This window comes from Bidens hawaiensis, unplaced genomic scaffold (assembly GCF_021521415.1).
Source record: "Bidens hawaiensis isolate Kalapana, Puna unplaced genomic scaffold, B.hawaiensis_p1.1 tig00026854_1, whole genome shotgun sequence".
In the NCBI taxonomy this organism is placed as follows: Eukaryota; Viridiplantae; Streptophyta; class Magnoliopsida; order Asterales; family Asteraceae; genus Bidens; species Bidens hawaiensis.
Window position 1 is genome coordinate 29,862 of NW_027494326.1, and position 18,862 is coordinate 48,723.

Below are 18,862 nucleotides of genomic sequence, written 5' to 3' on the forward strand. Positions count from 1 at the left end.
ACCTTTTAGCCTTAGAAACTACACCCGAGATCTTGTTGAATTTGTCAACAACAATCTTTAATATCTCCAAACACCTCTTCGAAAACGTATTACTGTTAATTACCATAATGAAACAAAAACTATTGTAAAATAGAAGTAACACAAATATATTTAACTTTTAACCAATCGATTAATCGACACCGGTGGATTCACCTAGAAAACATCCAATCCAATAAACAATAAATTAGTATACTTGTTAAGGGTAAAGGTTGTTAACTTGGTATGGTAGTCAGAGATTAAAAACAAATGAACTTCTTGATTAAAATTGAATGTAAATTACATGAAAAATAAACCCTTTAAATAGGAAACAAACTAATCCTAATTGTACTGTAACTAAAACGCAAACAACTTTTAAAAATTTAACTAACACTTATCTAAACTAAAGAGATAATTATTAAATAATAATAAACTTATTATTATTAACGAGTTTAGTCGTCAGACTATGATCTCCTCCATAACCTCCCCTTGAGATCAACCGAACCTCCCTCTCGATCCTTAGTTGTCCACGTTTTTAAGCTCGGTATTGGATATATTTTCACACTCCTTCTCATTACCGACTTTTCCCATGTGTAAGCCCAATTGAAACTCTAACTAACAACTTCCACTTTGGCAATCCTTAAGTTTGGCAATCCTTAAGTTAATACATCAGCTACTTGTAACTTCGTGTCAACATACTTAAGATCAATTTCCCCATTTAATACTTTCTCTCGAATAAAGTGGTTATGCACTTCTATGTGCGTCGTTCGAGCATGAAACGTGGGGTTTTCAGCCAGTTTAATCGTAGACCTGTTGTCACAAAACAACGTAACTTTGTAATCAACTTTCTGGTTTATTTCTTGCATCAAACGTTTTAGCCAAACAAGTTCTTGAGCTGCAACGTCACGACTCGATACTCAGCTTCTGTTGTCGATAAGGACACCGTAGGTTGTCTTTTACTACACCAAGATATTGCACTTTCACCGATAAAAAAAACGTACCCGGTTGTCGACCTTCTACCGTTTGGTCCCCGGCATAATCCGAATCACAAAAACCATTCAGTTCAATACTAGACTCCCTCTTGAACTGAACCCCATAATCAAATGTGTCTTTCACATAACATAAGACCCTTCTTGCTGCATAAAGATGAGGCTTTCTTGGTTGTTGCATAAACCGACTTAGGACTTCTACCGAGTACGCTAAATCGGGTCTAGTTAGTGTTAAGTAAATCAAACTTCCCACTATTTTCCGGTATTCTGTAGCACACTCCAACACGGTTCCTTCAGTCGCAAGCAATTTCATGTTCACATCAGTTGGTGTGGTGGCCGGTTTTGAATCCACCATGTCAAACCAATACAACAACTCCGACGCATACTTCTTTTGGTGTAACAACAGCCCGTTGACTGATACTCTACTTCTAGGCCCAAGAAGTGGCTTAACTTTCCCAAATCTTTGATCTTGAACCGAACATTTAGATTACTTTTAAGTTGTTTTGTCTCTTCTTCCCAATCCCCAGTAATTATCAAATCATCCACATAAATTAACACCACGGCGATTTGAGTTCCATTCTTCTTTATAAACAAACTAGCATCCGAAGTTGTGCTAGTATACCCGTTGTGTTCAAGAAATTCTCCGATTTTACCATACCAAGCTCGCGGGGATTGTTTGAGCCCATATAATGCTTTCTTGAGCTTGCACACATACCCGAGGTTCAATTTTTCCTCGAATCCAACAGGTTGCTCCATATAAACAACATGATTCAAGTCGCCATAGAGAAAGGCATTATTCACGTCCATATGCCCAAGTTTCCAATTCCGACTTGCTGCAATAGCTAGGATCACTCGTACGGTTGTGGGTTTAGTCACTGCACTGAATGTCTCATCGTAATCCAAACCATACTCTTGTGAGAATCCACGGGCCACGAGTCGGGCCTTGTACCTATCAATACTGCCATCTGCCTTTCGCTTGATTTTGTAAACCCACTTGCACGAGACGAGTTTTACTCCTGAAGGTTTCGGTACCAAATCCCATGTTTCGTTGCCTTTTAAAGCATCTAGTTCCAACTTCATTGCTGCTACCCACTCTGGTTTCTTGTATGCTTCATAGTAGGTTATCGGTTTCACTACTTTTTCTTCAACTATAGCAGCATTCAAATACCGTGGATTTGGTTATCGTTCACAACTTGTCCTCTGTATTTGCTGTTGTTGCGTAGCCACCCCTCGATCAGATTCTGATATTGTTTCTGTTGCGACTGACGGGCCAGCCCCGGTTTCGGGTTCGGGTACAACTGCGGCTTCAGGTTGTTCGGCTCGTTCAGCTTCAATATCAAAATCAAACAGGTTTAGCTGGGCAACTTCAAGCCTTTCTTTAAAATCATCCGAATCTGGCAGCAGTTCTTTAGTCAAAGACCACCATGACGAGTTTTCGTCGAATACCACGTTACGGGAGACGTAACTCCTCCCGGTGTTTGGATCACAATACTTCCAGCCTTTCCTTTGTTGGTTATAGCCTACAAAGATACAACGGACGGCTTTCTTCTCTAATTTGTGCCTTAGGTGACTTGGTATAAAAACGTAACACAAACATCCAAACACTTTGAAATAACTCACGTAACATAAAGTTTCTTTTGATTAAGTAGATTTTTTTATTGAAGTCTACTTCTATCTTATGTCTTTACCTTCATTAACCTCAATTATTTATAAGCTACCCATTCTTAAACTTAAAATACATATATCTTTACGCTTAAAAGTCGTCTTAAAAACTTCGTTGCTTTAATAAAATTCACTGCAACTTTTGAAATTATTTTATACATTGGTGACTTTCTAGTGTTCTAAATTAGAATTCCTTAAAACTTTTGTTTCCTCAAAGTCATATTTTACTCAAATGTTTTGTAACCCATACCATGAGACAAGTCATGTGGACCATCCGACGATGAAAATAATTATGGTCCGGAACATAATTATCGAAGCCCTCACATGGAAATCATGATGCGTAAGATTGTGTGTCATAATATAGAATTGAAAGTGGTTGGAATAACGGTACAACTGTAGACATGGTGGATACGCCGCTGGTACATCCTATATATAAGTGCCTTTATCGGATTTGCATTTGGAGCGTTATTTTAACTATTCAAAATTCTGTGCTATGATAAATTTTTTTAAATTTTAAATTTTATTTATTTATTTTTTCTTAAACTTTAATGGTGTTGTTATATTATCCTTTAATTTCGGGACGAAATTCTCTAAAGTAACAACTCGAACTTTCCAAGATTTAATATTTATATTAAAACCCGACTCTCGATTCCCGGGAAAGTTTATCGCTTTTATCGAGTTAATTAAAGTATTATTATATTATTGTTTAATTAATTTTATAATATAAATATAACTTTCTTACTTTGACAAAAATCACCCAAAACCAAAGTTAACTCCAATTGTTTCCATCCTCAAACTTTAGGGGCTAGAATGCAAAATTTAATATAACCCATTCAGAAATCTGGTTAACCCGTATCTTAACCCAAACCCACGACTCGTATGACGGACCCGTGTACCAAAACAGTTAACTTGGACCTCAATTCTCGCATCTATTATAGAAATTGAATCATTGTACGCGTTATACATTCCTTTTTCGTCCACACCGACACTTTTGATTAGGAATCTAGATCAATATTGTTATGTATTAACTTGATTTTGAACCGACATCACCCTTCTATGGTTATACATCAAAAAGACCATTATAATTAAATTAATTTTGGCTGCACCTTCCTCTCATCAAAACGAACCTTTACCCTATGCCTAATTGCTTCAAACATAGGCGGAATGTACTATTCGTACCAGTTTGTTCGTCGGCCATCTATCCATCATTCACACTCAATTCGTTAATCAATCAGGTATTTAAATACATAATTACATTCGCCGTTCTTCCTTATACGAAACCCCTATGGTTAATTAATCCAAAACAAACGAGATTAATCGATCATGACTTCTAGGGTTTCTTCATGTAGTTGGGTTAACTGGGTTCTTGTATATAACAAATCTGTTCAAGGTAATAACCAACCAAGCTCCCTAGCCACTGGTGTGCGCGCCAGGAATATTGGGGCTGGGGGTGCAAGATCGAATCCCACCCAGCCCGATTTATTAGCTGTTACTTTTTATTCATCATTTAAAACATTTTAATCAACTCTTTTAGCCATCTAAACAATATATTAGTACTATAAATTTAATAATCAATTAGTATTTTGTTAAAACCCGACATTTTAACTAGTCTCGTTACCGAGCTTTGGTTAAAACTATATATATGTATGTATATGTATATGTAAAAGTTTATTTAAGGCTTTCATTATCAAAAAGAAACTTAATTTAATATTAATAGTTAAAACTTATTGTTAATTCATGTGTTAAAAGTATAGTTCGAGTTTTTATAAAAGATCATGTTTTATATAAATAATATTATATATTATTTATGAATTATTATCTATTATTTACAATATTAACTTAAAAAGAAAACTTTATTAAATAAAACAATATATATATATATATATATAGACACACACATATTAAACGTATTTTTAGTTTTAAACATTTAAAACAAATATCTTTATGTAAACTATTTTACAAATACTATTATTTAAGTATTCCACCTATAATGATAATTTTAAATAAATATAATCATATTATTTATGATAAACCTTTGTTAAACAAATATTTGATAGTAAAATTAATAATGAATCTTTGTAATATTTAACTTTCACTAGTATACACTCGATCATCGAATCCCGAGTCTTTATTTAGTTTTGATTCTTTATTCGATTCATATTCATTTTCCACAAATAATGTTACATAGGACTTCTCGTCGGTATCATTCCTGAAGAGCTTCGTTTACCGCTTTCTTACATATTCATTATCTCTTGCTTAATCATCGAGGTGAGTACCACATTCCCCTATTTTACTGCTTTCAATGTTTTGGGGACATATGCGTAAATATATTTCTCATTATATACTTATACTTAAAACTGCAACTTTGTCTTATGTGTTAACAACTTATACCTTACATGTTTATGTGCTTATTTTCTTTGTATGCTTTCGCATTCGGAGAGGTCCAACATAATCTCAGTCTAGTATGATCATACGCTAGTCGTTATAGCCTTGTGCTTCTCGACGTCTCAGTTATACTTTCTCATTTGGTTAATTTGTTATTCTCATATGACTTGTTTCAAATACTTATTTTTATATACTATACTATATGTACACTTAAACGGGTGTGTTGCTCACTCAACATGTATTGTTGACAAAATTCTATTTTATACGCATATGCAGGTTGGTGAAGACTTAGTGAAGACTTTAGTTAGAAGAATATTTTAATCAAGAAATATAAAATTTGTATTGTTGTATAAATTATGTACTTGTTTGTATTTTGATTTATTTGATAATTGAATTCAATTAATAGATATTGTCATTTAAATATTGCATGATAGTACCTTGAAAGCTGTGACAATCAGTTTGCACCCCGGCATTTCCGCCGTAGGTTGGGGTGTGACATTATCGAGAGTCAAACCTGTAGTACCATTCTTCTTTGGGAATAACACATCACCGGTACTCGAGATTGAGTGCCCGGGAGTTATCAGCAATCACGATGACCTGACTACCATCATACTTCTTCGGGTTTGTTAACTGATGTTTGTTACCTGTCAGATGATTTGAACACACTGAGTCAACGATCCATTCTTCTAGCGTGTTGGTTTTCGCTTCCACCGTCACCGTGAGGGCCTGCACATTAGTATATACTATCTGTGCAACATACGATTCAGCATCCCAACTTGCTTCGACTTGGGTCGGTACTATTCCCTTCATCTTGCTTCTCACCTTGACAATTTTTAGCCACGTGGCCTTTTTGACCACATTTATTACACCTGAATGGGAAGTTTTTACTACTCTTGTTCCACTTTTTGTTATTTGGCTTCTCTTTCTTGTCATGGTTCTTCTTTTTATCCCAGTTCCCACGCTTATCCTTGTCATAACTTTGATTGCCCTTACCACGTCAAGGTTTATTATTGTCCTTATCGACATACAGAGCATCAGTTTCCCCTTTGATCACCGTGCCAGCCAACTATCTAGCCAAGGCCTCCTGACCGGCTAGTAGGTTCTCAAACTCAGTCAAATTCGGTTGGTTCGGCCAACCTTGAATAGCGATGATAAAGCTCCTGTACTCCGGTCTCAGTCCATGAATGTTTATTTGTTTCATCCAGGCCTCACTTATCTTGGATTGTGCATCTAGATCTCTAATTTCCCAGCATAGGTTCTTGATCTTTCGGAAGTACTGTGGGATTAAAAGATCTCCTTGAGGGGTTGACATCAGTTCTCCTTCAAGTAATTGTAGACGGGCATCATTCTTTTTTGAGAACAAGGCTTCAAGAGTATCCCATGCTTGCTTAGGATGCTCGAGTTCTTGGATATGATCGAGAATTTCTTCCTCTACTGTGGTCTTTATCACAAACATGGCACGGCCCGCTTTCATATGCCACTTTCCGATCGATCCATTGATGTTGGCAGTGGGTACCCGGGTATCTGTTCCGTTCGTGACTTGCCATAAGTCTTGCCCTTGAAGGTACAACTTGATACACGTAGTCTACATCTTGTAGTTGGTTTGATTTAGCTTCTTGATCCCTCCAATAACCTGCAAATCAGCCATACTTCTCGGTTTCTTGCGCCTAAGTTTGTTTTCCTTTCATTCTGAACTGCAGCCTTCTAATCGGTTTCTTCTAGCCTTTGATCACAGCTTGCTTCAGATCTCCCAAGACTCGTTTAATGCTCTGATACCGGTTGTTAACTTGGTATGGTAATCAGAGATTAAAAACAAACGAACTTCTTGATTAAAACTGAATGTAAATTACATGGAAAATATAACCCTTTAAATAGGAAACAAACTAATCCTAATTGTACTAGAACTAAAACGCAAAAAACTTTTAAAAATTAAACTAACACTTATCTAAACTAAAAAGATAATTATTAAATAATAATAAACTTATTATTATTAGCAAATTTAGTCGTCAGACTATGATCTCCTCCATAACCTCCCCTTGAGATCAACCGAACCTCCCTCTCGATCCTTAGTTGTCCACATTTTTAAGCTCGGTATTGGATATATTTTCACAAAGGTGGCATTTATTAGTAAATATCTAACTATCTATATAAATGCCTACCATAAAATCCTATGTGTCGCCCTCACATCGCTCCCCCCATTCCTTTCGAGTCACCAGATTGCTTGATTTCAAAATAAAGCTTTCTCATGCTTTCTTTCCAAATTTGTGGGTTTATCATATAACCAAAAAAATTAATATTTGAATATAATAAATATCAAAATGTTAACGTAAAATACTAGTTACTAAACAATAATTTAAAATATAACAGAAGTAGAACTAGATATCTCACAATTTCATATTTATTTTATTCAAATACTATAAAATAATATTCAAATACTTTTAACTTCATATACTTTATCCATCATTCAAAAAATCTATGCCATATAAATTAATAAAAAAATAAAACTAGATATCTCACAAATTTCAATTACAAATTAAACAGATATATTCTCATATACATGTTATTTATTTATATATTTGTTATCATAATAATAATAACAATATAATATATAATTATATTTCTATATTATTCAATCTACACCCAATTTTATAGGGATTTACATATCAAATAAATGTTTTTAAACTAAAAAAAATTAATATTTGAATATAATATCTAACTATCTATATAATTGCTACCAGATTGCTTGATTTCTAAATAAATTTCTTTTCATGCATTTGACCCGAATTAGCGGGTATGAGTCTTACCAAACCTGGATAGTCTTTAAATGGGTTATAACATCTCATTTATTTGTGAAACTTTTTCATAATCAAACAATAATTTTTACGAGTCATGGGTCTCATCAAACCCGGATAACCCTTAAACGGGTTATAACATCTCATTTATTTGTGAAATAAGTCCTTAATCATCAAAGAATAATTTTCGCGTGTTATAGGTCTTACCAAACCCTAATAGCCCTTAAATGGGTTATAAGATCTCATTTATTGGTAAACACTTTCATCGTTAAACCCTAATTTAATTTATCTCTTTTACATGTTCTCTGTTGCTTGTCTATCATCTCATTCGCCGGTTAACTTCCAATACTACCCACCATCGTCAACTACATCAACGTCCTCTTTTTCAGTAGACAAATATTTGTGTTCATGTTTGTTCATTTAAAAAAATCAACATGCCTGTGTTCGTTTATATTGTTCGTTAAAAACTAAAAAACATACACTCTCAATTGAAAAAACCCAAACGCTAAAAAATATAATAACAAACTAATATATATGTATTAACTTAAAACAAAACTATGTTAAAAGATAAAATAAATTATCATAAAATAGCAACACGATTAAAAACAAAAATTTGAATAAACTCCCATAACACGGGAGGATCAAACTAGTATTATTATAGAAAGATACGCATGGAATTTATATTTTACAAAGGATATATATTAATGGAAACGAAATTTTAGAGAACATTAAAAAATCGATTTTGAATTATTAAGGGTTTGGTAATACTATAAATACAATATTAATCTCCTTTTTCTTCATATCATAAACAAAACATCTTCTTCTTCAAAGTCCAACAATGATTTCCGATAAGCAAATAATCAGCAATCAAACCCACGTCTCAACCATACTCGCAGCCCACCTTTTCTCCAAGAAACACAACTCCAACGTTGTTTTCTCTCCGGTTTCCATTCATGTCGTCCTCAGTTTAATGGCTGCCGGTTCCAAAGGTCCAACACTCGACCAACTGCTTGCTTTCCTCAAAACAAATACCACCAAGGAACTCAACTCTCTCTATTCGCATACCGTGTCCTGGATCTTAGAAGATGGTAGCCTAAATGGCGGACCTCGATTGGCTTTTGCAAACGGGGTTTGGATCGATAAAACCTGTTCTCTCAAACCTTCTTTCAAACAAGTTGTGGATAATGTTTATGAAGCTGCTTGCGAACGAGTCGATTTCCAGAACATGGTCAGTTTTAAAAGTTTTGTGTTATCCTTCATATTTACAATATTTTAAGTAGTATGATTCGCAATCGGATACATTAGTTTAGCTTGCTTCTGGTATACAAGTTCAGTTTTTTTCTGCTTTTTTTCTGCTCGGTTTTGGTTCGGGTGGGGCATCATAAACAATGATAACTAGTAAGTTTTTGAGGTACCATGAAAAGTTATTGAATTGTTCACTAACAGTTTAGTTAAAATACTTGATCGAATTCAAAGTAAATATGTTTTCGATGATCGTTTCTAGGTTTACCTTCAATACTGATAGTTAGTGGTGTTTCACATATTGTTTATTAGATGTTAATTTGCTGATGGTTAATTTTTTCCCAAATTCAAGGCTTATAATTATTTGGAGTTATGAAAACTGAGTTTTGGTAAAGTTAAACTTAATATTTGAGATAGCTAACATATTATTTATTGATTAATGAAGGCAGTAGAGGTAGCCAATAAAGTGAATTCATGGGCTGAAAAGCAAACTAATGGCCTTATAAAAGATGTCATAGATGCTAATTCAGTTAACAAGTTCACCAAACTCATCTTCGCAAATGCTGTCTACTTCAAGGGAGCATGGAGTGAGAAGTTTGACGAGTCATTGACAGAAGAATCGGAGTTCCACCTCCTCAATGGAAACCAAGTTCAAGTTCCCTTCATGACCAATGAAGAAGACCGGCTCTTCGTGTGTGAATTTGATGATTTCAAAGTATTGGGTCTTCCCTATTCAAAAGATGAAGATGAACAAGAAGATCGGCAGTTCACAATGTACGTTTTCCTCCCGGATGCAGAAGACGGCCTTCAATCTTTAGTTGAGAAAATTAGTTCCACGTCTGACTTCATAGATTGTCACATTCCACAGAAAAAGGAAAGAGTCGGGGAGTTTTTGTTACCAAAGTTTAAAATCTCAAATGCGTTTGAAGCTTCTAGTATGTTGAAGGACTTAGGGCGTGTATTGCCTTTTACCGATGAATGTGATTTAACCGAAGTAGCTGACTCATCTGCTGGGGAAAGCCTTTATGTTTCAAGTATTCATCATAAATCTTTTGTCGAGGTTTGTGAAGAAGGAACCGAAGCTGCAGCGCACTCTATCATGCTTATGACGCGCTGTGCACGAGGATCCTCAGAAAAGCCCAAAAGGATTGATTTTGTGGCAGACCATCCGTTTTTGTTTGTGATAAGAGAAGATGAGACTGGGGTTGTTTTGTTTGTGGGACAGGTGGTTGACCCTCGTGGTAGTTGATCAAAGTTTCTAGTTTCATGAACACATTGTCTTTTGTTTATGGTTGGGACCGGATTTTCATTTATTTTTTCTTGTGTTATTTTTCTTTGTGTTTTTGGTGTTTGAGATTACTGATTTCTGTATCAACTGATTTTAGTTTGGAGTATGATTACTGCATCCGGAGTCATTTAATTCAATATGAATGATGAATCTAATATATGTTTTATATAGTCATGGTCATTGCTTTTATGGAACAGGTTATAAATCTCTAGTTGTTTTGAATGAGAAAAGTTTCCACTTGGTTCATCTGGACATATGCTAAATGAAAAAGAACCTGGTCAAGACTTGATCGAAATGGTTTGGATCAGTTGAGTCACTTTTACTCTTAAGGCCTTGTACTAAAAATAAATTGGTAAAAACTTGTCCTCTCGGTTGCAACTAAATTTTTAAGAAATACAATCTTCTTGATAGAATTTGTATAACAATTAATTCATTGAATGTTTTGTTGTAATTTGTCAGTTGTAGGGAATAACGAGTATACAATACACTTATACACCTAAATACCTAATGGGCCCTTGGTGGATCGTTTAGCATTATGCCAAGTTGGTTAGTATTCACCGTTATATTCGCCGCGGTCTAATTAATTAAGATAGGGTAGACTCCAAGATCTAGCTTATGTATTTGCCGTGGTTTAATTAATTATGTTTCCGCCACGGTCTAATTAATTAAGATAAACATCTAACTGATAATGCATTAGTAAAGATATCACCTACTTGATCTTTCGAGCAACAATAAAAGAAGCTCAACGTTACCGTTTTTTACCAACTCACTTAGAAAATGGAACTTAATTTGTATATGTTTACTCTTGCCATGAAATACAGGATCCTTTGCTTTTGCAATTGCAGATTGAAACATAAAGGCTTGGAGTAATCGGGGAGTACTCGGCTTGTACTCGGATATGATAAATATAACATAAAATAATTATAGGATAATATATATATGTTAAGACAAGCATAATTCACGTCAAATTAAACATAATTCATATGAAAAAAAAACATAATTCAAAAAATTCATGTTTTTTTGTTATCTTAAATTTTTTTAATAAAAAAATAAAAAATTGGTGGTCGAGTTGACCTTGGAGGCCGAGTAATCCCGAGTACTCTGACTTTTGACCGAGTTGGACCTTGGCGAGTAATGGTGGCCGAGTTAGGAAAAGGCAGCAAGGTCGATGTCCGAGGACCTTGGAATCCGACTTTTACAACACTGTCTTGGCACATCGGGTGTCATCGTGTCAAGTAACAACCGTACTAATCGTGGATTCATTGCCCGTCTCTTCTTTGACATAATGTTTGACTGCACACACTTGAAGAACCATTTGGAGTAGTTGAAATGAGTTTTTTAGTAAGCGCGGGCATAACCACAGCCCATTGCAGCTTGATCTTGTCGAACCCACCTTTTTGATCAGAGTGACAATTTGTCGTGATATGGAAAAGAAATTTCAAGTAGGGCGGCTAATATCTCTATTTGCAAACTGTCCAGGTTGTATCATGCACATTCTCCTCCAGATCCTCTTTCTAAATCATATCCAACAAATGATCATTGGCATCCTTGATATTTAGGCCACTTCTTAAGTGTTCCTCTTTAACAACCAACTTCCTACCAGCCACTTCAGCATTGATAACATCTCCATCATACACTATTTTGGCATTGGTCCAAAACTCCTTAACCCAGCAAGTGTGTATGTTCGGGATAGCAAAGATGGCATGCGTTAGAGGGCATACCCGAAGTCCCTTTATCATAGAGGTGAAGACTTTATACTTTTTCTTCCTTGGCAGATCCAAGGGACAATGCATGTTGTGTTGCTGCATAGACATATAAAACAAACCATTAGGATATAAAAGAGCATATGTATATAAGTTGTTACAAAACATGACCAAGTTAAAACTAATCGACTCATAATGAAGCGAATCGAACTAGGTGAGAAACAAATATATATTTACAGGTTAATTGAATCGAGCAAGGATCAAACTAATCGACTTATGGACTGATGAGAACTTAAGTTGAATTGAATCTAATGAAAAACTAATAGAATCGAGTCTCAGAGACCAAACAAAACAAATGCCAGTTTGATTCGATTAAAATAGAGCAAGTTCAAACGAATCGAGTCTAAAAATAAATCGAATCGAATGACCATTCGATTGGATTAGATTAATTAGTCGATTCCATTGGTTTCTGCTAAGTCGATTCAATTGGTTTCTGTTCAGTCGATTCAGTTGGGTTGCGTTCAGTCGATTCTATTGGTATGTGCAACGATTTGGTTCCTTTATACTTTCAATACCCAACATGATGTAATGCTTTTCATTTTAATCGAACCGAATCAAGCCATCATTTCCGTCTCTAAATCCCAACATAACAAAATCTCAAATCCTTTTAACAAGGGTTTCATGTAGGCCCGATAACTATGACGGAATATTTTCAGACCCAAACTTAAACATGTCATGGGTTAATTTTACCCAAAATAGTCCGAAAAACCCTAGAATTTTAAAATATGTACACAAGTAAGTAAAAAAACATAATTAAATCAGTCAAAGGGCTGTCAAAGATGTCGACAACAAGATTGCAATAACAACTTTGTCAAACATCAAGAGACAAATGTCCTAAGGATCTCCGACAACTCCTCTATGAGATGTCCAGAACAAGAGAAGAAGAAGTGGGAATTTGAACAAATATAAAGGATTTACTCATGGATAATGATTCATTAATAATGAATAATAAGTGTGAATCAACAATTTTGAAAGGTTTTGGTTTGAACAAAGGAGCGATGGTGGTGGCTGAAGGGTTTCTGGAGAGAGAGAGAGAGAGAGAGAGAGAGAGAGAGAGGGGATATGAGAGGATAAGGTTGAAGGGTGTGGATAAGAGTGAAAGATATTTTGAAGTCTCCCTTATATAGGGTTAGCCTATCTCGTGATAGGGTCAAAATACTTTGAGATTTAAACGATTTTACACACCCAACCCTCCAACTCTGAAAATGTTTAAATATTTAAACTCGAAAAATAGTTTGCACCTAATCCGAACACTTTATTTATTTACAAAGTATATTTGTGTCGGTTTACTCATTTAACAACTCTTGCATTGCCGACCTTTTTTAACACGCAAGCTAAAACTAGTTTAAACGAAAAGATAAGAGTTTAAAAGTAAAATAAAATAGAATATAAAAAGAAAATTTGAATTAAAAAAAATAAACTATAATAAAATAAAATAAACTTAGATATGAAGTTAAAACTTAAAAACAAACAAAATAAAAAATCGGAAAAATTAAAAGATAAGAGTAAAGATGAAATTAATATTATAATAATAATATTTTCAAAATTTTCTAATGTCTCTAATATTTTTGCGAGAAAGATCTTAACATGGAATCACATTGATCGATAACATCACACTTCCATTTAGATGTTATTATGCCAAGAATCCAAAGTCGATTGTAGATATTTTTGTTCTACCTTAAAATTAACAAGTATTTGGAGGTCAAACTGATACGTTAAGGTATATATTAAGCACAACACCTATGTGGTCCCATTTAATCTCACAAGTTGCTGACTCCATCATACCGCGGGCATAGTTTGTATTTATCATATCACCCCGAATTGACTCCGACCCCCTAATGATTGGTCAAAACATTTTAAGCTTATTTAAACTTTTTTCAAACTTTTTCAAAGAGTAAAAGTTGAACCATGGACTTACTTGCCATACGAACTTACAAGCATTCATATAAAGTGTTTAGGACTTACTTGTTTGCCCCACGTTACGTGCTTCTAATATACCTATTTTTGTTTGTTAATTTTCAACATTTTTTGTGTTGAATTTAAATTCTTTTAAGCACTTTATAGTTTTTCTGCTTTATCATTTATTCTCAAAATTATTATTTTAAGCAAATATAATTTTTTGGTAATCAATCAATAATGGGCTCGTGTATGACTGACTAATAATATTTTTGCCTTCATGGATATGACTTAAATCTGAGTCGTGTAATTGCTTTATGGACTTGTAACCACTAGTAAATGCAAGAATTTATGTTTATACCACTCTAACACTTACAAATTTGTTAAGCCTATCTACATATAAGAAATGATCTTGTTGGCTTTTGATCTAATTTTTTCGTATGCTACAATTATTAAAAACAATTTCTTATCATTTTCCAAAGTCTGATCGATTTATCAAAATTTTAAAATTTTATATTTTTCGACTCCCTCCAAGCAGGAGCTCCATCTATATGAGAGAATATCTTTTTTAAAAACTTTTTCTAATTTTCTTAAGGAGTATAAAATCTTTTTGACAAGTCAAGTGACTCATTTTTGTTTTTTCTTAATAAAAAAATCTTTTTGGTGAGTTAAACTTAACTCATTTTCTCCATCTAAAATTGTGACATATTTGAAAAATATTTACAAATTTAAAACAAAAGAAAAGAGATTAGTCAAAACAGATCATGCCGAGCGAATCTACAAGAAATACAAATCGTGCACGATCGAAAGCTTTTGTAAAAAGGTTAGCAAAGTTGTAATTTGAGTGAACCATTACGATATTAACAAGTTTTCGGTCAAAACGATCACGAATGAAATGCATTCGGATGTCAATATGTTTTGTCTTCGAGTTCTGGACCGGGTTTTTCCCAATGCACACCGCCTCTTCATTGTCACACATAGTGGGGATACAAAAGAAATTCAAACCGTAATCCAGTAGCTGATGCTGGATCCTGATCACTAAAGAACAACGATTGGAGGCGACAAAGTATTCAGCTTCAGCAGTTGATATGGAGACTGAGACTTGTTTCTTTCATTTCCAGGAAATTAGTCTATCACCCAGAAACTGGTATCCTCCGGAAGTCGATTTTCGATCCAGATTGCATCCCCATAATCGATGTTTTCCAAGGGAGAGTTTCCGGGATACCATAAACCCATACGAGGTTTTCCCATGAGATACTGGAACACACGCGTTATAAAAAATCACGTGAGACTCTTTTGGATCGGACTGATAACGAGCACACTGACAAACTTGGAACATGATGTTCGTTCTACCTGTCGTGAGATACATCAGCGAACCAATCATGGACCTGTAAAGATGTTGATTGACTGGCTTGCCTAATGGATCTTGAGCCTACACAGGTCTTGAATCCAAATTTCTAAACAATTTCATGGATTTATTTCTCTTGGTGGATCAAGATCCCATCCGTCTTTTGTTCAACTTGAAGACCCAAGAAGAAAGACATTTTCCCGAAAGAACTCATATGGTACCGACTTTTCATTTCCTCCGCAAACTTTCTGCATAGTTTATCACTCGTAGATCCAAAGATAATATCACCATCATAAACTTTGATCGATAACACCGTGTCTATAACCTTTCTTTAGTAGATGATAAGCTAGTGTAGCATAACAAAGCACGAGGTGCTTGATGAAGGCCATATAGGGCTTTGTCAAGTCGGTAAACAAAATCTGGATGATCTGGATTGTTGAACCCTGGTGGTTGCTTCACATATATTTCCTCCTTTATCTTCCCATACAAGAATGCAATCTTCACATCCATCTAGTATACTCTGAAAATCATACGGGATGCAGAGGCGAGGAAGAAACAAATAGCCTCAAGCCTAGCAACCGGAGCATTAACTTCATCATAATCCAGACCTTCTTGCTGAGAGAAACCATGCACTACCGGTCGTGCATTATTTCTTATGATAGCCCCTTTCTCATCTTTCTTATTTTGAAACACTCACTTGGTCCCAATTGGTCGCTTTTTTTCTGGCTTCTTGACCAACCTCCATACATTCAGCTTTTGAAACTGCAACAATTCTTCTTGCATAGCTTCTACCCACGAGTTTTCTTTCAGAGCTACTCTATAGTCCTTAGGCTCCACCTGTGAAATGAAACAAGCAAAAAGACATTTGTTAATAGTACCAAACTTGTTCCTTGTCTCGCATCTGACAGAAAGATAGCCGATAATGTTTTCAGTTGGGTGGGACCAGTGTATGGTTTTTGAGGAATAGGATCCACAGTTTCCATAATCTCATCGATGGGGTCTACTTGCAACTCAGTCGTCAGGCTTTCAACGGTGTGAAAGAAGCCTGGGGCATTGATCATCACATCTATGGCGGGTGTGTGACGACCTCAGGTTGATCCACATGTTCTGGTGCAATCGGGCCTTCACAAAGATCTTAACTGAATGGAACAACAATGGTGGGAACATGATTTGAATCAGCGTGGTCAGTAATTGTAAAAGGAGCTTCGTTGTCTTCATCAGCACCTTCGGCAGTGACCACATCAACATTTGCATTTATAAAGGGAGATGTGGGGACAGATTCCACTACACTCGTTTTGCTTGAAGGGTGAGAGCAGGCTCGACATTTTCTGGCTCTTCCTATTGGCAGAAGTATAGGAGGCTTCTGAGTCATAATCAAAGGCATCTTCAGCTGTATGCATATCAGTAGTGTCAGCTTGTTAAGGAGAGGGACCAACCACCACAGGTTGAGGTGTAGCATGGGCAACATTCCTGTTTGTTGGTGTGCCAGAGATGCTGACGTCTTCTAAGCTGTTGCGTATATCTTGAAGTAGCACAGGGTCGGACACTGTTATTGAGGCTGGAGCAGGTGCGACATAAGGAGTTGGGTTAATACCGCGAAACTGACCAACAAGATGGTCATAACCAAATAACCGGTTGGGTCCCGTGTAAGCATCTGATAGGTTAAGCTCTTTCCAATCAACATTATACGATTCCACAATGACCTTGGTTGTTTTGTTGAACACCCTGTTCGCACATTTGTTGTAGGAGTATCCAACAAAATGACATTCATCCTCCTTCTCAGCAAACTTGGAATCTGAGCCAGTGTTTGAATGTAGTAGAGTGCATGGGCATCCAAAGGTTTTAAAGTTGTTGACTCGGGGCTTTATTTTGTAATAGTCCTCATATGAAGTCTTGTTTAGACGCTTGTTGATTAGAACACGGTTCTGGATATCAACCAGCATTAATTGCCTCATCCTAGAGAAACGGTGGCAACTTTGAATATGACAGCATAGTTCTTGCAGCTTTAACCAATGTCCGATTTCGTCTTTCAGCCACCCCATGTTGTTGTGGAGTACAGGGTACACTGAACTGACGATCGATCCCCCATGAATGACAAAAGTCATTGACTGCTCTGTTGCAAAATTCCATACCATTATCACTTCTAATGCCCTTGATGCGATTCTCAGTCTGATTTTCAACTAATGTCATGAACTTGATTAAAAAGTCAGCAATTTCATCCGTGTGACCTAACAAGAAAGTCTAGCTGAAACGAAAATAATCATCAGTAATAACAAGAAAATAGGCTTTTCGGCCTATTGCCTGAGGTTGAATAGGGCCAAACAAGTCCATATGTAATAGTTGAGTAATGGAATCAATTGAATTAACCATTTTGGGCTATTGAGGAAGCTTATGTTGCTTGCATTTAGAGCATGAAATACACTTTTCAATGCAAGAAAAAGATTTAACATGTAAGCCCCTCACATGCTCACCTTTCACAAGTCCGGTGAATTTCTTGAAATTTACATGACCCAGTTGTCTATCCCATAGTGATGAGTCATACTCCAAGGCTTTGGATAGAAGACATGACGCAGCTCTTTGTGAATAAGAGCTATTAATGTCAAATATGTAGGCATCGTTATGCCTCGGAGTACACATCAACACCCATTCTTCAGGGACTTTAAAACCTAGCTTCAAGATCAAGCATTCATTTTCAGTGAAAAGAGTTGGGTAGCTTTTATCACAGATCTGAAAAGCACTAAGTAAGTTGTGATTCAACTGTTCCACCAAGTTCACATCATCAAAGGTCAACACATCATTTGATATTGTTCCTCTCTTCGTTTTTTGCCCTCCAATATCACCATCAAAGGAGACATATCCACCGTCAAATGGTTGTACATTAAACAGCAAGGACGGGTCCCAGTCATGTGCCAGGCACTGTCTAAGTACCATATACTGTTCACAGACCTTCTAGACCGACCATACACAATTTGGTAATTATTTAGAGGCAGAATCCCCAGACGAAGTTGTCTCAGGAAGATTAACTAAAAAAGCACCTAATTTAAATTATTATTTTTTTGAAAAATTGATTCTTAGGTGATAAATCAGAATCCGAGGGACAGTCACTTGAAAGCCCATGCAGATGCATGTGCTTTGGATTTTGAAGACTTTTGCGACCATCTCCTCCATGGTTTTAAAACAAAGTCCTCGGATCTTTCGGTCTTTGGATCTCTTTTCTGTTTCCTTTTGGTGGGATCTTTGACTTTTCAGTCTTAGACTCCCTTTTTAATCTCTCCTTATTGGTTAGCCAGAAGGGTTTTATTATTTTCTTGCTTTCAATTTTACCTCTGTCTCACTGGCACACTTATTAGACTGATGATCAATTCTGGACCCTTTTGACTAGTAGTTTGGGACTAGAAATGACCAGATTCGTTTTTCAAAATTTTCTTTTATTTGTGCCATTTCTTGCGTTATTTGGAAAAGTTGTATTTGTGAGGGGGGAT

The 18,862-nt window shown here is 35.6% G+C and overlaps 1 protein-coding gene across 1 annotated transcript; it reads left to right on the top strand.

The window, feature by feature from the left end:
• The first annotated feature begins 8,496 nt into the window (after nt 1-8,496).
• Nucleotides 8,497-10,670, top strand: LOC143574154 (serpin-ZX-like). The gene is made up of 2 exons (XM_077058849.1): nt 8,497-9,071; nt 9,531-10,670. Exons 1-2 carry the CDS (start codon nt 8,682-8,684, stop codon nt 10,332-10,334), a joined length of 1,194 nt encoding a protein of 397 aa, XP_076914964.1. The 5' UTR covers nt 8,497-8,681; the 3' UTR covers nt 10,335-10,670.
• Nucleotides 10,671-18,862: the final 8,192 nt, after the last annotated feature.

What these genes read in the sequence shown, in the direction of transcription:
- LOC143574154 (XM_077058849.1), top strand. Translation starts at nt 8,682, where the DNA reads ATGATTTCCGATAAGCAAATAATCAGCAATCAAACCCACGTCTCAACC. An exon ending in GAGTCGATTTCCAGAACATG is followed by an intron (nt 9,072 to 9,530) that starts GTCAGTTTTAAA and finishes TGATTAATGAAG; the next exon opens with GCAGTAGAGGTAGCCAATAA.